Here is a 20,480-nt window from a genome sequence, read left to right as displayed (position 1 = left end):
AGAGATGTTTTCTTTTGTATCTGTACAGGTGGTCCTTTTGAAGAAAGCCAAAGTAAGCTTCCTCACCTGGGTAACAGCCTGAATAGGTTGGCAGGGTGTGAATCCATTTTCAACACGTGTAAAGAAAAGCATAACAGTTTGCCAGTATACTGCCCTTCATTTATTTTTTTCTCAACAAGTTTTTTCTTTGGCCATTGAGTCAGGCTGAGGCCTAGTAATTTTTTTTTTTCTTTTAACCGTAGGCGGTTCTAAAGTAGCAAAGTATTAATAGTGAAATATTGGTTTAGAAGAACACTAATGCACAGGGGATTCTAGAGCAAGCGAGGCAATGCTGTCAATGGTTCAGATTGTTCTTAATTACAATAATGGCATTATAGGAGCTGCAGTTGCTGTCGGGCACAAAAGAAGATAATGATAATGTCAGAGTGCTCAGAGTAAATGCAGTATAATGTATTGCAGTGCTGAATTCAAAAGATGATATGCCTAACTTGTCGTCAGAGTGCATGAAGAAGAGGAATGGTAAAAGGTCAGAACGCTTTTTGTTGTAACTATGCAGTTCAGGGTTTTGGGGTTTGTGGTTTTTGGTGGTTTTGGGGGGTTTTTTTTGTGGCCTACGCTTTCAGGCTTAAGAAGAAATGTCAGGTCTCATGTGTTTGAATGATGCATATTGATTTTATTAGAAGGTATGATCACATCTGTCCTCCCCACTTGGAATAAAGAAAATCACTCTTGCTTTAAGAAGGAAAGGAAATACCTATTGGTTCAATAGCCTCATACCCTCAACACATTTGATATTGATCCCATTAGAATAAAAGAACATAAATATGGTAGATTTGGCCCCAAGTCAGAATTTGCCCCAGTAGCTTCTGAAGATGTGTCCAGATCTATTTAATGCATGTGATCCCTATCTTATAATGACCAAAAAAAATTTCACCTCTGAGTTTTGGGCATGTTTCCAAGCTGGATTTGAATTTTATGGCTGGAGACCAAATCTGAACTGCAGCACTTGTAAACATTTTTAAGGCCATATGCTTACGTAAAAGAGACTTTACTATTTTACTGCAAAGCAAAACCCGGCAAAGCAGCTTGTGGTCTCAGATTCTTGTCACTGCTTTGTTATGATTCTCAATCATAGGTAAGAAGAGATAATAAACTGGAAAATAGTTATCCCATGAGTGTTCTAAGTGATTTAGTGTCTTGCGTAACTCCTAAAACCTCATTGCAGTGCTGGTTGGATTAGAGAAAAATAATCAGCGTCCAGTCGATTTGCACTTTTATTATTTTGTTAATTTTTAACTGGCTTGAAACAGTTACTAACAAATGAAACGATTTATGTAGAATCCTAGTAAATATTTTTCAGGAGTTGTTGTCTCATGCACAGAAAGCCAGCGTGCAAATACGGTTTTTCCTGACGGGACCTCAGGGTGCAGGTGCTCTCTAGGGCACAAGGTGGCTCCAGCTCACGAGGAAAGCTGGCGTCAGCCGAGTAAATGCCAGGAACTAGTTCAGAGGAATCGGCCAGTAGTGTGTCAGAATGGAGCTCAGCGGTTTGCTGTATTGCAGGTCTGGTATTTTAAATATGGGCTGGATCTTAATGGCCTGTAGAAGAAAACCGGGTCTAGCCTTAGAGTCGGACTAGTAAATTCAGGTTGCATTTTGTATCTCATATTTCGTTTTAAAGGGAGTTTCCCCAGTGGATTTTATCAGACATTCTGAGTGAAGTTGGTCTTGTCCAAGTAAATAACAACTCTGTTCAGAACAGCATTCCAAGGGTAAGCTATGGAGATAAACAGAGTTGGTGTGTACAGTAAGAACACAAATGTAGAGTAAACTGGGCAGAGGGTAAAACAGAGATAAAGGTTCATGAGAAAGGCTTGGGGTTTTTTTTTTATTAAGGGGGTTGTTAAAATTTATTGGGCAGAGAAGATAACAGAATAAGTTGATAAGAAAATTGCTCATTATAACCAACAATAAAAAATACTTTTTGTCTGTTGTTGGTCTTGCACTATGTAACAACAGCATTTTTGTTTTTAGAGTCACTTAGAAGTGAATTGCTTGTCCAGTTCTATTTCCAGCATAATACTAACTGCTAATAGTCTGTCCTTACACAGAACATCTTCATCTGAAGGTTTTTAAACACCTGAGAATTTTAAAGTGAGATCAGAAAAGGAGAAATGTTTGTTCTCTCCACACCACCTGATTGGGGCAACTGAGGCAGAAAAAAATGAATTGATTTACTCATGTGATCATCTGCAGAGTAAGAAGTGGAAGAGAGCAGTGGTCTCCTCATTTCAGTGTTTAGTCTTACTCCATTAGATACCTTTGTGCCATTCAAGTTTTTTGTTGTTTTGGTTTTTTTAACTGTCTGATGCATGCCTTGATATAGTTTAGACTTTTGGATGAAACTGAACTTTTAATTGGTTGGGTTTGGTTTGGTTTTTTTTTTTATTATTTAACAGGAACTCATCTGGTGTTGCATTTTTTTTGTTTGTGTAAACTAGGTAGAAGTTTCCTGGGGTTTGAATTTTTAAATTTACTTTATATACAGTGGCAGCAGGCATTATGTTAAATAAGTATGTTAATAAATAGCAGTTCTCAATGTGATCTTTGCCTCTGTACCAAAGAAGGAGGTTTCCTTAAGAGATTTAAACTGTTTTGCTTGGTAACAGTCTTTCTCAAAGTAATGTCAGGTGTTAAAACAAATTTGTAAATCTAACTTTGCTGCATTACTTATTTTAAAAGTCTTGAAGGCTATAATTTTCTTCTCTAACAACTAATGTTAAATACAGCGAATAAATTAGGTACCAGACCTACACAGAGCTAATGTTAAAATAGTGCAAAGCACCATTTTGGCTTAGTAGATTTTCTGTATTTTCAGTTTTACAAAAACATCTTATCAAAAGTTAACTGTGGGCATGATTCTAATTAGTAACTCCCCGTATTAGATCTAATCCCTTTGTTCTTCATTCAGACAGAACCCTCATTAGAGTCAAGGAAAGTTTTGCCTGAATAAGGAATACAACAACTGGCTCTAGTTTTAGTACATATAGGGCCAGATTGTGGGACACGGCCAGCTCCAGTGTACAGCTCCAGTGATTCCAGATCTTGTGCATAATAGGCAGATCCTTCACACTGTTATGATGGTACTTTATTAACATGTCAAATACAGAAGAAAAAAAACCTGACAGTTTTATGGCTGCTCAGAGTCTTACTAGCACGTCTTAATGTTTTGTGTTTCTGAACTGAAATTATGCAAATATGTCTTCAAAAACATTTCCCTGTTTTCATGAGCGAGTGAAGAAAATAGAAGTAATCAAAAATTGGTATTAAATACGCAAATAGTTTGGCCAATTAATAAATCTGCTGTTGCAGAATAGAAGGTCTGTGGGCTGGAGCTGGCTCTTAACTTAATGTTAACTTACATTTAATTAGCCAGACCAGATGGAAGCTGGCTAAGCTTTGCATGAAGGCTTGTGGGAAAAAGACATAATCTTCCATTTTGTCAAAGGAACTAATACCACAGATTAAAGGTCGGTGTTCTTTTCAGAATTTAAAGAGTGGATGCATAGTGGCTGACAGCAAGAAACAGCAAGGGCACTAACAAATTAGCTTAACCCCTCGATCACTACTATACTGGCTCTGCTTCATTTGATTCCCCAGTTCAAACCATCGGTCTCCAGTTTCAGTAATAAGTCCCAGACAGATCAGAATGTCTGTAAATTTTATTCTTTTGTTGGGAAAGTAAGAGTCATATGTAGGCAGTTATCATGGGTAGAGAGATGAAGTTCTGGGAAAGGTTTTCTTACCCAGTGGAGTAAAAATTCATGCTGTTCAGATGCTAAGCACTTGGGATCAGTCTGACAAACCACTTAATTCCTTGCTTAACAATAAACACGCAAGTAGACAAGTCAAGTAGACAAGTCAAGAAACCATTCATGTGCTCAAAGAGGTGCATACATGGATCAAGTCAGGGGCTCAGAGCTTAAGGACTAAATCAGGCACATACTCTGTTAAGGCTTGAAAATGTAGTAGAAAGAGTGAACGGATCTGTCAGACTGAACCTTAAGCAAGGCTGCAAGAAATTGCACATTTTTAAAAACAAGGAAATTAAAGTCCATTAAAAAAATGAGAAAGAAAGAAAAGGGCTTGGTTTATGCTAATTGTTCAGGCATTTAGCCAGTCCTCAGGGTTACTTTCTAGTTTTTTTCTGCAAGGTAAGAGGAGAGTTCTTTCTGAAGTGGAGAATAGTAACCTACGTACCAAGAAATTAAGACAAACTCAGCGTTGCCATGAAACATCAAATGACACATTGCTTGGGCAGAAAATAAGGTAACCCTCTGCAGTAGGTAATAATTGTTATAACTTTGTTCTGCCATCTTTCAATATCCTATTTAGAGTGGAAATACTTGTGCAAAGTCTATCTTGGGAAAGGCAGCTAGCTGAATCAGGTTTATGCCTGTGTTCGTGTACAGCAGTAGGGAATTAGATACGTGTTGGACTTTCCCAGCTGGGATGCAGGCACCTGTAGAGCTGGTAGGTGTCTTCTGAACACAGAAACACACAGTGAATATAGGTGCCTAAATAGCTACTTAAGTTGCCACAATGTATAGTCTCCTCATAGTCACAGTGCATTTTTAGACACTTAAAAACAAACCTTTCAAAACATTCTGGAGCTTGCTTCTAGGTTTTATAAACGTTTTTGCTACCAGACCATCTTGCCTAGTTTGTTGCATGTGAACTTTCCCATAGTGGCCACTATTTGTTCGATGGTTTTGTCACATAAGTAAAATCATTTGGATGAGATTGGGTCAGTTCTTACAAAGAGCAGAGTATTTTTTGCAAATCCCAGTTAATAATCTGTGCTTGCTGACAGTCCCAGGAGAGAGGGTTGGGGACCTGAATAAACCTGAAAACTCTGCAACCTGTTTATGATTGGGTTGTGTAGATGGAGATTTGATATGCTGAGGTGAGGAAATCTGTGCTGCTGTTTACTGTAGCATTTTTAGAGTGTGGATAAACACAAGATCCCAGCACCACACTCTACAAAGTCCCCAGATTAAAAAAATTAATTTTAGTGTGCAAAGCTTTTATACTGTGTCAGCTGAACTGTAGCACATATGGATTTGGAATCTCACTGAGTACTTTGAAAGCTGTATTCACATGTATTTGTGTCGATGCTTTCATCTCTTTTCTCATTTTTAAATAATTATGTCCTGGGGATGGAAGAAGAATTGGTTTACTAGTCACTGTTTACTAGACCACATTTATCTACAGTTACCAACTGGTGGCGTTGGAGATACCACAGTTATTTTCCATTTTGAGTTACTGACATATTTCAGATACCACTTAGTGACAAAATATTTGAAGGGAATGGTAAATTTAAGAGCCATTTTAGTTGCAAATGATGGAATTAGCGTTTACTTATGAAGCTCGTTTCAGCCATTATAAATCCAGAGAAGTGTAGGAGTAGGTAGTGCACTTTTGGGAGAAGTGTAGGTAGTATGAAAATACTGGGTTTAGTTTCCTTGTCAGATAAAACTCAACAGTGGACATCTAGACTCAGCTCCTGTTCTCTGATAAATGCCCACTGCCTCACATGGAGAGTATAGTACAGCCCAGTAGGATTTGTCCCAACAAGTACGTTTGGAGAGAATCTTTAGGAGCAAATTTGTTCATATACCTTTGATGAGTGTGTCAGACATCTTCAGGTGGGGATCACACTCAGTTTTGACACAAGTACAAATTCTACTTTCATTAAGCTCTCTTACAAAAAACACTGTTGAAATTGGAAGAGTTTGGGAACTGCCCTTTTCAGGGAAGTACTGTGCAGTATGAAACTTGCCAAAAACTAATGGATTGTTTGCAGGAAATTGGAAGTTAAAGTGCATGAGTCAGTCTACTTCAAGGCTGAACAGTTTCCACTGAACTTAAATAATGAATGCCAAGACCTAGAGACAGTACAATCAGCTGCAGCAGTTTTCTTCTGTTGTTTTGTCCAGGCACTGTAAAGGATTCTATGTTTAGCAGAGTCCTCCTTGTCTTTTAGTTCCTCAGGCTTTAAAAGTGCTAGCATACATTGCTCTTTCTGACACAGAAACCTTTGCAGAAGGAGCAGCAACCCAAGCATTCTTCTTTTTGCTTCAAAGTTATTACAGAGTATGGGCTAGAATGTGCAGTTTCAGGGATTTCATCTGCAGAAAACAACTACCTACTTTTGTAATGTCAGTCTCCAGAAAAGGACAGGATCATTTCTTTACTCAGAAGTGATACGTGTTAGCTTCACAAAGTACTCAAGTCATTTCCTTGCCAGTGTGTGTGCAAGGATTTATGAAATATATCAAACACTAGATACAAGGCAAAATAATTCTTAATAGTTTTGATTTGTGACAGATCTTATGCCCAGAGTGTATTTGTGCAGTACCACTTTTTACCAGGGTACTAAATCAATCTGACTCTTTGTAGGAATGCAAGAAAAGAATGAGGTGTTCCTGTATATGCACATGGCTTACATTTCCTTAATATGAGTTGGTTATTTGATGTCTGTGCATATAAAGAATGGTTGGGGGCAGGCATGGCCCACTCGATTCTTTGCTCAATTCTGTGCTCCTGCAGTGGGGGTCCTGTTCTCCAATTTGCCTCAGTAGCTGAACTTTCTAAGCATTTCTGAGTTGGAGAGTCACTGTGTGCACCAGAGCCTTGGGATTTTGGGCTCATACAGGCAGTGTGAAAGGAGGTAGGTGATGTATCTCCATGCATCTGCAGTTGCTCGAGACAGTGCAAATGCTGGGCCACAAAGTGCCTGGAGTCACAGAATCAGAGTGGCTGATGTTGAAAGGGACCTCTGGAGGTCATCTGGTCCAACCACCCTGTTAAGCAGGACCACTAGAGCCAGCATGTCCAGGTGGCTTTTAAATATGTCCAGAGGTGGAGATTCTGCAACCTCTCTGGGCAACTTCTGCCCGTGCTTGGTCACCCTCATGGTAAAAATGTTTTTCCTGATGTTCAAATGGAATCTCTTGTGTTTTGGTTTGTGCTCATTACCTCTGGTCCTGTCACTGGGCACCACTGAGAAGAGTCTATCTCTGCCTTTTTTACAATCTCCCTTCAGATATTTGTGCACATTGAGGTGATCCCCCTGAGCCTTCTCTTCTGTAGGCTAAACAGTCCCTGCTGTCTCATCCTCTCCCCATGAGAGATGCTCCAGGCCATCAGTCAATTATTTAGAACTTTGCTGTGCTGACTCAACATAACATTCTGTTGCCAAGCCTAGAAAGCTGCCCACCTAGAGCATGCCTCCTAAATAATGGCTACAGACTCAGCTGTGGTAATTTACATGCATAGATCAGGGTGCAATTTCTTTTCCTTTTACCACAAAAGGTAATTATTTCCTCTGGAGGTTTCATTGCAGAAGACCATTGAAAGGCCCCAGAGAAATCTTACCATTTCAGGTCTTGAAATAAAAGCTGAATCACACCCGTGGGTATAATTATCTGATAGTTTTCTAATGTTTATGATCTAAGTAGGAATGTTGGAGTCTTGATTTCTTTTGTTAATTTAATATTTCACTTAATAAGCATTTTTTTTATAAATAACAGCTCTCTCTCTTATATTTGCTAGTTAGTAGGAAAACAGACAAGTGAAGGCCCAACCAGCTCAGCACATAATGGCCAGAGATGTACGTTTGTAGAGGAGTATGAGACACATATGATGACTTTTCAGAATGCTCTGCCGACCTCCACCAGTTTGACAACTCTTTTTGTGTGCCTTCACTAAACCTCTCCCCAAACAGTTTTTTTTGGGGTGAATTTTCCCATTTGGCCTCTGACCATGTGAAGGTTTTGACACGTGTAGTATGTTATATAAGGAGTTTCTCAGTTTTACCATGAGCTTTCTGAAGACCCACTCCCTAATGCTGGTTGTACTGTCTAGAGTATTGTTTTTTAAGTGCACATTCCCTCTTCACCTTCTCTGCTGAATGATCATGTGGTCCTGAGTGTGATCAGGATTTTGAAAAGTCCCAGCACTAATGCTGTTGTTTCGTTAGTCTGACTGAAAGATAGATGTCACTCTTATCATAAACCCTGGGGTGTTGCCTCCCTTGAGCCAATTCAAGTGTCTCTGTGGCTGTGGAATGTATGGGATCAGGAACTGACATAGGTTAGAACTAACCTTTTTTTGTTGGCTGGTTGGTCAGTTTAATCCAAAGCTCTTTCCTGACATAATTTATCATAAGGCCATGTGAATACTTGTGCAAGAGATGATGATCACGTGGGACAAAGAATGTTCAACAAGTTTGGGAACAAGGTGCAATCGCCCCTTTTAAAAGCAGAGTCCATGGCACAGGTTCCTGCATTAGTTTGGATATTTAATTATTGTGTACCTCAGTTTCCATACATGTGAAGTGGAGTGCAGTGACGGGGATTAAATCTGGAAGAACCTTCGAGCTTTCTAGACGAAAAATGTTAAGGGTTATTAAGTGTGAATGTGGTGAAAAGCTTAGCAGACAGGTGTGGCTTAAAGAAATGGTTTGAAATCCAGTAATTTAGTTCTAGGTTTAATTGAAAGTTGTAATCCCAGCAATTGGTGCCAGTGTCTTCTAGGATTTAAATCCAGCGCACTGAAGCGTGTAATTTAAGGCTCTACGGAACAGTATTAGCGCATACACGCTTATCACTCAGCACGTGTTAGCATTATTCCTGTGGAATGCTCCTAATTAAAATCCAGTAGTAGCTTACAGTGCATTTGATGCTCACTATCACGAGCACTCAGTCAAGTTAGCAGCAAAATAAATTTAAAGGAGTGATTTTTCTCGGAGCTACGATGTAACTGGCAGATGCTTTTGTAACTGATGTTGTCATTAACATACAGGATATTTTGGCAAGAGACTCATTTGTTGATCAAATGGTTTCTGTTTTCGTTTTTTCAAATCCTAATATTAGCTTAAATAGGAGGAAAGGGACTTTCAGTTGGAACATCAGAAAACGGGATGCTTTTGCAGCAAAGTAGCCATTAGGGCATGCCTGGTTTACACATTGTACTCTGACATCTCATACTTCAAAGCTTGATTTGTTTTGGAAGAGTTACACCCAGAAAATCTCGAAATCTGTTGCTCTGGTTTTGAATGGAATGAACAAACATCAAAATAAGTGTTTTGTAACATCGTGTTGCTTCTTTTTGAATTTTTACATTGTTTTTTGGGGGCCTGGTGTATAGTTGTTGCTCAGTAGATAGGGTTAACTGTTTTAGTGTGAGCAACCAAAGTTTTAAGTATGAATTCTAACTTTTTGACCCTATTAATCATAAAACTGCCTGACCTATCTTGCTTACTGTAAAACTGCCTTTTTTTTCCAAGTTGATGAGTCATGAGCATATATTAAACACAATTTCTTTCAAAATTAAAAAAAGCCCCGCTTGCATGTTCAAATGATTTTGTAAGCTAAGAATTCAGCGTTCTGTATGTCAGTACATATTGCAGTGGGCTTATGTTATAATAGCTTCAATGAAAATTAGGTCTAAACTAGAGTACACTTTGAAAAAAGGGTTGTGGGCACATGTTTCTGGGAGTGTCTGGAAGAACTTACTGTAGGGGAAGGTTCAGCCCTGTATGTGCTCTACCTAGAAACCAGATAGGGTGATGTTTCTGGTTAAAACAAGATGCAGAATTTAAAGCAAGGAACCGCTGAATGTGAAAATTAATTTTTGTGTTTACACAAAAAGAAAAAATCTAACTATGCTCTAATTCATTTTCTTTGCTTTGCCTTCCAAAAATATTTTTAGAAATTAAATACAAAGCATTGAAGTATTTCAACAACCACTTAGTTGCAGGGGTTTTTTTTGTTTTGTTTCTGATTTTTTTTTGTTGTGTTTTGTTTTGTTTTTTTATAATGTTATTAAAACTTCTTTGGAGGATAACAACCCTCTTGAGGACCAAAACCCTGCCCTCTGTTACAGCCAGTGCTTACAGGGCTTTTTAACCCGCTCTGTGCACAGAAATCACAGAGTTGAGAAATCACAGAGCTGAGCAAAAACTAAACAAAGACCCATGACAAGATGTAATTCTTTCTGTCACTCAGTTCAAAAACAAGTGTGTTTTGAGGTGCATAGCCTTTTGAAAGTGTGGGAATATTTAACTCCTGTGTGTCTGTGGAACTGTTTTTCTTCGAGGCATGAGCTTGCTGCCACTCTGTGTTTCTGAGCACTTCACAGACCTCAAGTGAATCCTGGCACTACTCCCCGTGGGCTGCAATTGCCCTGGGAGTGGGTGGGTGGGGAAACTGAGGCACAGAGCCACAGTCTGCCTTCTGGTGTACAGAGCACAGCCAGCTCCAGGGCTTCCTTTGCTCTTTGGACTTCAGGGATCACTCTGTTTTCTCCCTACCAGCTTGCTCTCTTCCAGGATATTTTCTTTCTACTTTGCTTTAACATTTTTCTCCCAGAGACCAGCCACTTGTTAATTTATCTACAGATAAGAAATTGTGTGTACAATTAGCAAAAACCTTCTTTGGTCTCATTCACCTTTACCGCCTCTCCTCCCTTATTTTCTTCTAATTCCCAGTGACCCTTCTTTGACTTTTATTACCTTTCAAGAAGTGGCAGAATCAGGCCATTAAGTTGAAGTGAGTTATGAAATACTTAACCCTCTTGTCTCCCCTCTGAATGCCAACCCCACACATACCAGTTACGCACATAGGGCTTTTTTTTTTGTAGAAAAATGTGACGTCTGAGTGTTTGTCTCCAGCCCGGATTGCGACATCTGTGAGATACAGGACGGATAAAAACAGAAACTGAATTTCCTCCTAGTCTGAGTCCCTCATGTCTCCAGGAGCAATACTTTTACCATTTAAAAAATGAATTTTGAATTAAAAAAATACACTGCAGGGTTCCACACTTTATTCAAGGAGTTAAAAGTCTGGAGCCGTGCTTGATGAGCCAGATGGTCTTTAACAGTAACATTGTTCATATTGTTTAGATTATCCTGTTGCAAGTACAGTGCCTCGTTTACCTTTTATGGAAGAAAGTGTGGAAAATTGACCACAGATGTAAGTAACCAAGAATGATGGCTGAGGCAATTCTTACCAGGCCTCCCTCTCTAACACGCCTGATCCTGCAGATAAAAATAAATAGAGAAATGTGAGGCAGCATGAGAAATATCTAGTGTTACCTATTTAAGTGTTTAATTTGAGTTCTGTGAGCTACCAAATTCTTTATTTTCTTAGACTGAGATTTCTTCATATTGAACTGGTTTCAGTCTCTCGGTGTAGGCAGCCTGAATGTAGATTTTTATCCAGGTACTAAATAGCACATCATTATATATTTTTTCCATCCTGGTTGAAAAAAGGGGTGTGGGAAGAAGCCAACTACGCTGACCTCAAACACAATTTATGATCCAAAAATCTTCATGAGAAGATTGGTACCCATTTTGTGCTGTAATGAGAGAGCACAAACTCCCCATTAATATTGATTTGATTGGTATCAGAAGCAAAGGCTGCACCAAATTAATTAGAGGTAGCTCATTGTTACTCCTAATAATGGGCTGTTGAGTTTGTGAAGCGTCTTGCAAGTCAGTTACAGATTGAAATAAACTTTTTTAGACAGGTATCTCTTTTGTGCAGCATCTGGAATTGGAAGGCTCAAGAGAACAAAGAGAAAATGCTACAAATGAAAGCAATAAAGCCCTGTTTTATAAAGTCCTTTTGTCTCCTATCACTTTTCTTTCTCTCTCTCATTTCCTTCCTCTTATTAGGAGCTGCTGTCAAAGTGCATTTACTTATGGCAAGTGGTTCCCTTCGGAGCCCCTAAGCTGATATCGCTGCATTTGCATGCAGGTGCTACTGTGGTGGAGCACAGCCTCTCAATTGCCCTTTCCCCCTGCCCTGGCAAGGCAAAGAGAGCTGTAATTATAAACCAACAGGTTCACTGTGTGAGGGGCCAGAAACTGAAAATCTCCTGTTTGTTCATCAGCATGGGTTGGCTGGCTGGTGCTCTTTGACAAGGTGGTAGATTCCTTTGACTGTTAAAGGCAACATCTTCCCTTTATTACACTAAGCCTTGATTGATCCAGGAAATATTTTCTTTCGCTTATGCAGTGCTTTTAAACTTAATTCTGCCAACACAAGTTTCTGGAAGTATATACTATCAGGTTCTCTTCCTAATATTATTTAAAGACTTTCCAAAAAATTGTCAGGAAAAATGTTTTACAGGGGTCAGAGAAGGCTGGAGATTGGTGACAACTACGCAATCTAGGATGTAATGTAAAATCAGCAGTTAACACTGGGAACAGATTAGTAAGGCAAAGTTCAAACAGTCAATTTAAAGTGCCTCTGAGTGGGACAAGAGAGAGTTAATAATAATTTTCATATTTTTAATACCTGCATTCAAAATATGATAAATTGGATTGGCAACACAGGGCGCTGTTTTTCATCATTTATCTTCTGGTTCTGCTCCCTGCAGGATCTGGAAAACAAGATCATTTGGACATGGTGGCTCTGGCTCTGTGCCTGCAGTTGTAGGGTCGAGAAGGGGGAAGCCTTTGCGAGGAAGTGGCAGCAGCAGCACCAGAGTGGGAGAGTGGAAAGGTGACAATAAACCTGGGGCTTGGAGGGGGAGATGGACAAGGTGAAAGTAGTGTTTAGAAGGTGACCAGCTTGAATCAGGAAAGTGGATGAGAGGACAGTGGTGTGGGGGAGGGAGTGCTTCTGAAGTGGACTAAGCCTGTGCCTGGGAGCCAACAGCCTTGAGCACTAATCCTGGGTCTGTTCTGAGGCTGCATGCAAATTCTCTTTCTTTTCTGTCATATTCATGAAATTGTGATAATGACCATTGTCTGCATCCAAGTGGTGTCAGGAGGCTTAAAGTGCCATTGTAGTTCTGAAACGGCAGAGATGTGTTGACCTTCCTTTGTGCCTGCAGTTGATAAATGCTTACCTCAGTGACAAATTAAGGGTTTGCTTTCTTCTTCCTGAGCAACCACAGCTATGAAAAGGGTTTGGACACCATCCTGTACTACAGCAGACTTGTTAGCTTAATTGCAATTGGGCTGCACAAATAACAAAGGGCAGGATTCGCCTGACATGCCCTGTAGTACTAATGAAAATGGAAACATTTGAAGAAAAACAGAAGCTTTCAGGTCCTTGGTTAGGATTAACTTGTTCACTGATGTAACATTTTGCAGCCAACTTCTAAAACTGATCCAGATCTGTCAGATCAGGTTTTGTGCTTGAGCTGATCATTCAACAGGGAAACGTCACCTGTGTTTTAACTCATTCAGACTAGAAATAAATGTTAAGATCCACTAAAGTCTGAATGTTACAGAAAATTGTTTTAAAGCAAGGCTTTCCAGTGATGAACACAGATTTCCATCTAGATTAAGCTGCCAACACATGATTCATAAGACCCCAGAGATTTCCCATTTGATAAAGCAGAACTGTTGATCTCTGCTAGTACTGTAGAAAAAGGAGATGAAAAAGTTTTCACTGTCTGGGCATGACCAGTTCAAGAGAGCACGCAGGAAGAACATCAATGCCACAAAAACTCTCCAGACTCTGATGTGTGAGACACTTTGCTTTTGCTGTCATAGAATATCCTGCAGAGGCAAGTGCTGAAGGCACAGAACCCCATAGAATTTATCCGTGGAGGCAGATTTTTACTCTTTTACTGAATGGACTACTTGTTAAATTTTACAGGAGTAAGGCAAAGAGTGCTTAATGAGTTGCAGCTAACCAGTACAGTAATTCCCAACTTGGTCCCTAGAGGGTAAAGTCAACATACCTATGGTTAAAGTTGCACTGTGGTTCTTACAGGCCTGCATCGCAAAGGAAATAAATTATCTATTTCAAGTTAGTGAGACCTTACTTGTAACCTTTCAAGTGTTGTGATACACATCAAATAGACCATAGAAAACAAAGGTCTGTGGATCCAAAAGCCCAACTAATAATGTGTAGAGAAACTGAAAAGCAGCCTCTTCTGCTGGTTCTCTTCGAAGCAGACTATGAATTCAAATAGAGCCCTGTAAGACACACAGGGAAATGTTAGGTCACCCAGGCACTGGCCATCAGATTGCTCCTTGAGTGGACCATGTGCCTTGAACCCTGGCACTACCATTTCTGGGATTAAAATCCAGAGCTGAAATATATGGAATAAGTACCAGATGCACACAGTGGGTTGTAGAGTCACCTTTTGTCTCACCATTCCACAGTGTGTCCGCATAACAGAGCTGCTGTAAACTCTTGGAGATAGGCTGTCCAGTTCATTGAAGCTTTCATGCCATTCCGTAGCAGCCTGCAGAAATCCAGAAATAATTCTGTTTGGTTTAGAGTTGCCTCCATGGGAGCTAAGTGACTGGTTCTGATCAGCGGGATGGCAGCAGAACGGTGGCGTGTAGACTAATGATTTTATGGAATCGTCTGAAAAACTAATGGAAAGTTAGGTTACTGAATGTGGGATCAGAAATAGTCTGTGTGCATGTGATAAAGATCTCTCTTTTTGTGGTGTCTGTGTGGTGTTTTGACTTGTTGCTCTTTTATGAAGGTAAGACTAAGGAGTGAAACTGTGCTGCAGAGGGACTGTGAGTACAGAGAGTGCTCTCTCATCAGGACATGAGCCCAAAGCTCCAAAGAGCATTACTTGATTTGTAGAACAGACTAAGGTCTTCTGATGAACAGCACTATGCAAATATTACATTTTTAAGGGATGTACCCTGCTACTTCTTGTTTCTGACAGACATGCTGGGAATTTCCTTTCTCACAAACAATGCCTGTCTCGCTAGAAGCCAGTTTCCATGACTAAAACTATGGTGAGAGCATCAACCTAGTATGGTTCCAGGAATAACCTACACGTCAGCTCTACTCTGCCAAGAACACAGAGACTGGTTATTGAGATGAATGGTTTTGGTTAATATGCACCACAAAGTAGAAAAAAAGATGCCTATATGTTTTAGTTCATAGATAATTACCGAGAAATTGTGTATGGAGAGAAATAATGTACGGTTGGAGAACAGAAATTTAAGCCTTGAACTTCCTATCCTGAAAATATAAATCACTGCAAGTTTTAAAGCACTTGCATGAGTCATATGCAGAGGTCATAGACCAAATTTGCTGATGGAGGCAGGATGAAACAAATTCGGCTGCATTTTTATGATATTTTTCCTGCTGCTCTTAGCTTTTTATTTACCCAAAGTAATATAATTTTCCAGAGAAGTGTTACAGCTCCAACATATGGAACTGCTATCCAGTTCACTGCTTAGGTGCAGAACTGAATGGGAACAGTGGTGTGTCAATAAATAGCTTACTGCATGTCAGGGAAAGTAGTCTCTCAGGAACCATATTGGCAGCTTGGCAGGATTCTAGAAACGGAGATCTCAAGTGGAATTGGAGTAGTAATGCAGTCAGTGAATAGGGCCTGGGCATAAAGGAAATTCAACTCGAGTAACATGAAGACTAAATGGAAGGCAGTGAGAGAGTAACGAGAAAGAGGGGCTTGTTAATGTACAGGTCTATAAATCAAGGGGTTTTTCCTCTTACTCTACCACAGACTTTGAGCCAGTTTTGGACATCTTTGTAAGTTCTGTAGTTCTTCTCTTGAGAAGTAGCATCATGGCACTAGTAAGCTGTTTGGTAATCAGTTGTGCTGCCTTTACTCTTGCTGAGTAATATTTTTGTGCCACAAGAGAAGTCGACAGGGGTTGTGATTTAGGTCTGACCTGCATACCAGTTTTATGCTGCTGAGATTCTGCTGACTTTGAGGTTGTTTCTGTATTTTCGGTAGCATTGTTGATGTTTAGATTTTGATCCAGCATAGTTTTCTTAGAAAATGAGAAGAGAGTTATTCCTACATTCAGTTTAAAATGTCAGCACATAACAAGCCAACAAGTCTGGCTCCAGGTGAAGGTTTTAGACCTGAGTGTGTCTTTATTTATTGTCAGGGAGTGAGACTTGCTTGTTAAGAGAGAGAGGCTATATTATTGAGTGTTCCAAATGAACTGATTTTGTGTGCATGTATGGTTGTAAAGATTTTGTTTATGATATAAGGCATAAAAAGGTGTGTGTATTTATAGATATAACACCGTTCTCTTCAGTGTTTTTAGAGAAAAGGGTAATGGACCTGCCTGTGTTTAGTGACCCTTGGGCCTTGCAAGGTGCACTACAAATAATAGCAACATTCTGGGGGAGCTGTAATTCCTCAAGTTCTTGTCAACATATTTTTAACTATTTGTCAGTTATATTATAGGTGAACTGTGTCATGTCAGTGGTATTTTATTTTTGTCAACAGTCCTAATTTTTTTGTGTTTGCCACCTAGATCTAGTTGGAAATGCCCCTTTTGAATGTCTTTTGTCAACATTCACCTGTGTTATTTGGGAAGGTGTTTCATAATTTGGATTTTAGTGAATGGTGAGGGGAGGTTAAGTGCCACCCCTGAAGTCCCAGATGCCAGCCTCATATCATCCTTATGAGAACTTGGGAAGGCACAAAGGTAGTTTGGTGATACCTCTTTCCTCCCTGCACTTACACACCAATAGATGTCGGCACTGCCAGGGATCTGACCTATAATTTCTTTGTAACTGAGCATTTTATGTGATTCCCAGTTTGCATGACTCTTGTTTCTGCTTATGTATAGCGTACAAGGTCTGTCTTCTCTTCTTCCATGCCATTCCTGGCATTTTAAATTCAGGTAGATTAGATTTAGACTTTTTGTAATGAATCTGCATCATTTTGTGTTCTGCATACTCCTGAAATAGCCTGGGGGAACATGATAGGCGCGATTTATGTGTGTCATTTAGAGGCATAAGAAAGCATCTGATTGATTTAGTCTTTCTTTTTTTAGCTCTTTCCTATAAATCTAATCATCATTTTACTTTACCATTACACTATTGAGGAAAGTATGTTTTTTCAAAGGCAGGATGCCTTCCATATTTAAAGGTGGTGTTACTTAAAGAGGTCTTCACAGAAGACTTTCTCTTACTAATTCTAGTGGTAGCTCAAGATTACAGTTTGCAAGGTAGAAATATGTCTGACATTTATTTCACCGACAGTAAGCTTAACTGCTTCATTTTTGGTACTATTTCCTGACTTCAACAGGGTATGATATGGGTAGAATGCTTCTGAGCAGCACTGAGCTCTACGGCTGAAAAACTGTGTGAAAGCAGAAATGGGTGCTGATACTGCAGTGCATGACATGTGGCAGAGGAGGAAAAGGAATGATGAGATTTGGCAGTGTTTCTTACTGGGGTGGTGAGAGGCTTAGCTTCTAGTCTCTGTCACTTCTGCACAGAGCAGAGCAAAAGAGACAGAAGCATTAAGGACCTAACCCTGTAATTTTCCAATTGAAATCAGTAAGTATAAACAGTAAGCCAAGTTCTCTTCTAATATCAATCAATGTTCTTCTGTTGGCTTTAGTAAGGCTGTGCCCATTTGCAGTAGCTGAGAATTAAGCTGTTGCTCCCATCCCAACCTTTCTGACGACTTAACATAATTTTTTAAGCATAAAAGTCTTGTTTCAGATCTGGATTGTTGGCTTATATGTTTAAATTGGAGGGTTGTCAGTCCTCATGTAATCAGCACTTGGAAGAAGATCCATGAGTGAGGTTAGGTAAAACTGTGGGTTTTTTCCCCACTACTATCTGGATTTTCTCAGAACCTAGATAATTTTATCCCATTTGCATCAAACATGCAGGTAACTTTAGAATCTTGCATCTGTATTGTTTCTAGGGAAGCAAAATAAAATTACAAATGACAGTAATTGACATTACATGCTTTAATTGAATTTCCTCCTCTGTGAACCAAAACCTTTTAACCAAGTATTGCAGTGCTATTTCTGTATTTATTTGTTACATGGGTTAATGTGCTATGTGGCAGATCCAGTATTTATCCATTTTCACAAATTAAGCTATCAGTGTCATGTTGCCTTTGAATTGTTTCCTGTATTGATGGCCAAAACGGCTTGAAAAAGACTTTAGTCCTCCCTGGCTATACTTCTGTTTTTACAAAGCTGAAAATTGCAGGGTTGAAAATGAGCCCTTAGGAGCAGTTTGGGAAACTCTAGGCCCAAAGCATCTTACCAAAGTGCTTTTTTTCCTCTGCAGTGATCTCTGCTAAGGGAAGGGGGAAGTACACAGGCTTTTTGAGTGATGATGTTGTTGTTATATCGCAGGAATTAGAAACCAAGCCCTGCTTGAATTTATGTTTGTGGCAAGGGAAAATGAATTGCAGAGAGAATGAGTAGGGTCCCCAAACTATGCACTTCAGATCTACTGTTGTCAACTTCTTACCATGTTATAACCTCAGAGAAAGCAGCTCTGCTTTAGCCAATTTACAGCTTTCTTATTCTGCTGTAACCTCACCTATTACCTGGACATGATCTTTTGTTTAGTACTGTAGGTATATAAATGAAAAAAATTTCATTTACTATTTTTGTAAAATAGCTCTTGTTGTGCATGCAAAAAAGTGCTGCTTTGTACACAAGTATAAATAATCACTTGCAAAACAGCTTGAATTGATGATGCAGGTTGCTGTGGCTTCAGACTTTGGGAATTTTCATTATATATAATCATGTTCAGCATCCTCCGTGATGTTTCAAGTGAAGCATGGTTTCCCTTTAGCTGTACTTATCTCCCAAATGGGATTGCCCCAGTAAAGTATCTGGGACACTTACAGTCCTATTCAGAATTTAAGAAAAGGAAAGCTTGGTAAAGAACTGCCAGCTCAGTATTGTCCTGTAACTGAATGCTGTTATTCAGCAGTTCAGCAATCCAGTTTTCCAGTGCCAGAAGGCAATGGGACTCCAGGAGTCAGAATGGGGAGCCCCATTACTACTTGTGAGTACAGCATGAAATGGAAATGTTGGCAGGAGAAAGCTGCTTTTAGGAGTGACCCAGTAGCCACAGACCAATGTGTATCAGCGACTCTTTAGAACTGGAGAAGAATGTGGTTTCAGAACTGTGATGAGGGCTCCATGTCTTTTTCTGCAAGGAATCGCATCTGACATGAAACCTGCGGAATGAATGTTGTGTAGCACAGCTGAATGACACTAAAGAATAAATACTGCTTAGTTCTCCATACTTGTCTTTTGGCACTGGTACTTTAAATGAAGTTCAATTGGAAACTAGATAGGTAACTACTTTCCACTACTTAGAAATGAGCCAGGGATGTGTCACTTCCCTCATCCAGCTCCAAGTTGAAACAGACACTTAAACATTTTACAGCTTCTGAAAAGTTTTAGTCTGTAGAAAACTTCATAGGAATTTGATTTTTAGTCCAAGCAAGTAATTGCTTTAGATTATATTTTCATTACTGTCCCTCTTTGGAAGGACCTATAGACCATAAAACTAGTTTATTTCTTACCAGTAGTTTATTATTCTTTTGATGGCTCATACCTCTCCTTTCCTTTGCTGTTTAGCTTTTTATATACCTTTTACTGTTTCAGAGCTTTATCCTCATTCCATGTGAGTTTTGCTAATTATTTCAGTTGGGAAGTATTTTTAGAGAAAAGAGTACTGTGACCAGGACCTGAATTTGGTAATATCACACGTGCACCTCAATTCTGGAAACAAGCTTCAAGGATTCTGTAACTCCTGTTGATCAGATTCTGTTTCACAAACAAAAAACCAAACAAAAATATTGCCATGTCTGTGCACAGACCTTTCTTACACTTTGAGGGGAATTGTGACTTTATTCAGTTATAAGGGGAAAAGGTACAAATTACCTAGAGCAGAAACAGACTGCGATTACTAAAAACGTGTGTTTTACACTTGCCCTTTGAGCACTTTGTTTAGTTATATGACTGATAACAAAGGCACACAATCAAAACTGCATCACAGCCTTCAGAACACAACTCACCAAGCTGCAAAAAGCAGATTTGGTTTCTTTTGCAGATGGTCTATGAGTCTCATGTGGCATCATATTAAATTATAAAGGCAGTCAGTCGCTTGTTCTGAAGCGATGCTCCGAGCCGAGAGTTGTGATGTGCTTGGACCATTCTGTTGGAAAACAGGCTCTAAGGCTAATACAGCTTCTCTGAAGAGCAGCAGCAAAGGGGCCTGCGAGGGGCTTCAAACACCTTAAGGACTGCAGTCCCCCCTGTGATGCACTATGAGGGTGGCCCAGGGACCCCACGATGGGCTGTGGAGCGTTTTGCCCTAAAGGTAGGAGACTAGACTGACTCGGTGTCTGTCATGCTTTAGGAGCATTGTTTCCTGACCTTGTGTATTTCAATGGCAGTTATTTTTGGTTTGTAATATTTTGGAGATAAGAAGGGGAGTATATTTTCTTCTTACCCTTGTCAGACTTCGCTTTTCTTGGGTAAAAAAGGAGAAAAATATAGCAGTTAATTTTGAATGCTATTCCATGAAAATATTTCTGCAATATTAGTGAGATAGAATTAGCTATTTCATCCTAGTGGTATTTCATAAGAATATGTGTTTCTGTTAGCTTCAGTTTGGTACAAATTCAGTCCTTAAGTAACACTGGCTCCAGTGTGAAAACAGTGA

At 39.5% G+C, this 20,480-nt stretch overlaps 1 protein-coding gene across 2 annotated transcripts in view; it reads left to right on the top strand.

Moving 5' to 3' along the window:
* Positions 1-20,480, top strand: part of PARVA (parvin alpha) — a 66,971-nt gene that overhangs the window by 11,822 nt on the left and 34,669 nt on the right. The window contains exon 1 of one of the 2 annotated variants that reach the window (XM_027651263.1): positions 19,779-20,135. The exons of the other annotated variant lie outside the window; for it this stretch is intronic. Coding sequence (XP_027507064.1) covers positions 20,108-20,135 — 28 coding nt within the window. The 5' untranslated portion in view covers positions 19,779-20,107. Of the gene's footprint in view, positions 1-19,778; positions 20,136-20,480 lie in introns of those variants that run through there. 2 annotated transcript variants of the gene reach the window in all.

This window comes from Corapipo altera, unplaced genomic scaffold (genome assembly GCF_003945725.1).
Source record: "Corapipo altera isolate COAL_440 unplaced genomic scaffold, ASM394572v1 78, whole genome shotgun sequence".
Lineage (NCBI taxonomy): Eukaryota > Metazoa > Chordata > Aves > Passeriformes > Pipridae > Corapipo > Corapipo altera.
Note: the sequence above shows the minus strand (reverse complement) of the source record. Positions and strands in the feature narration are given on the sequence as shown.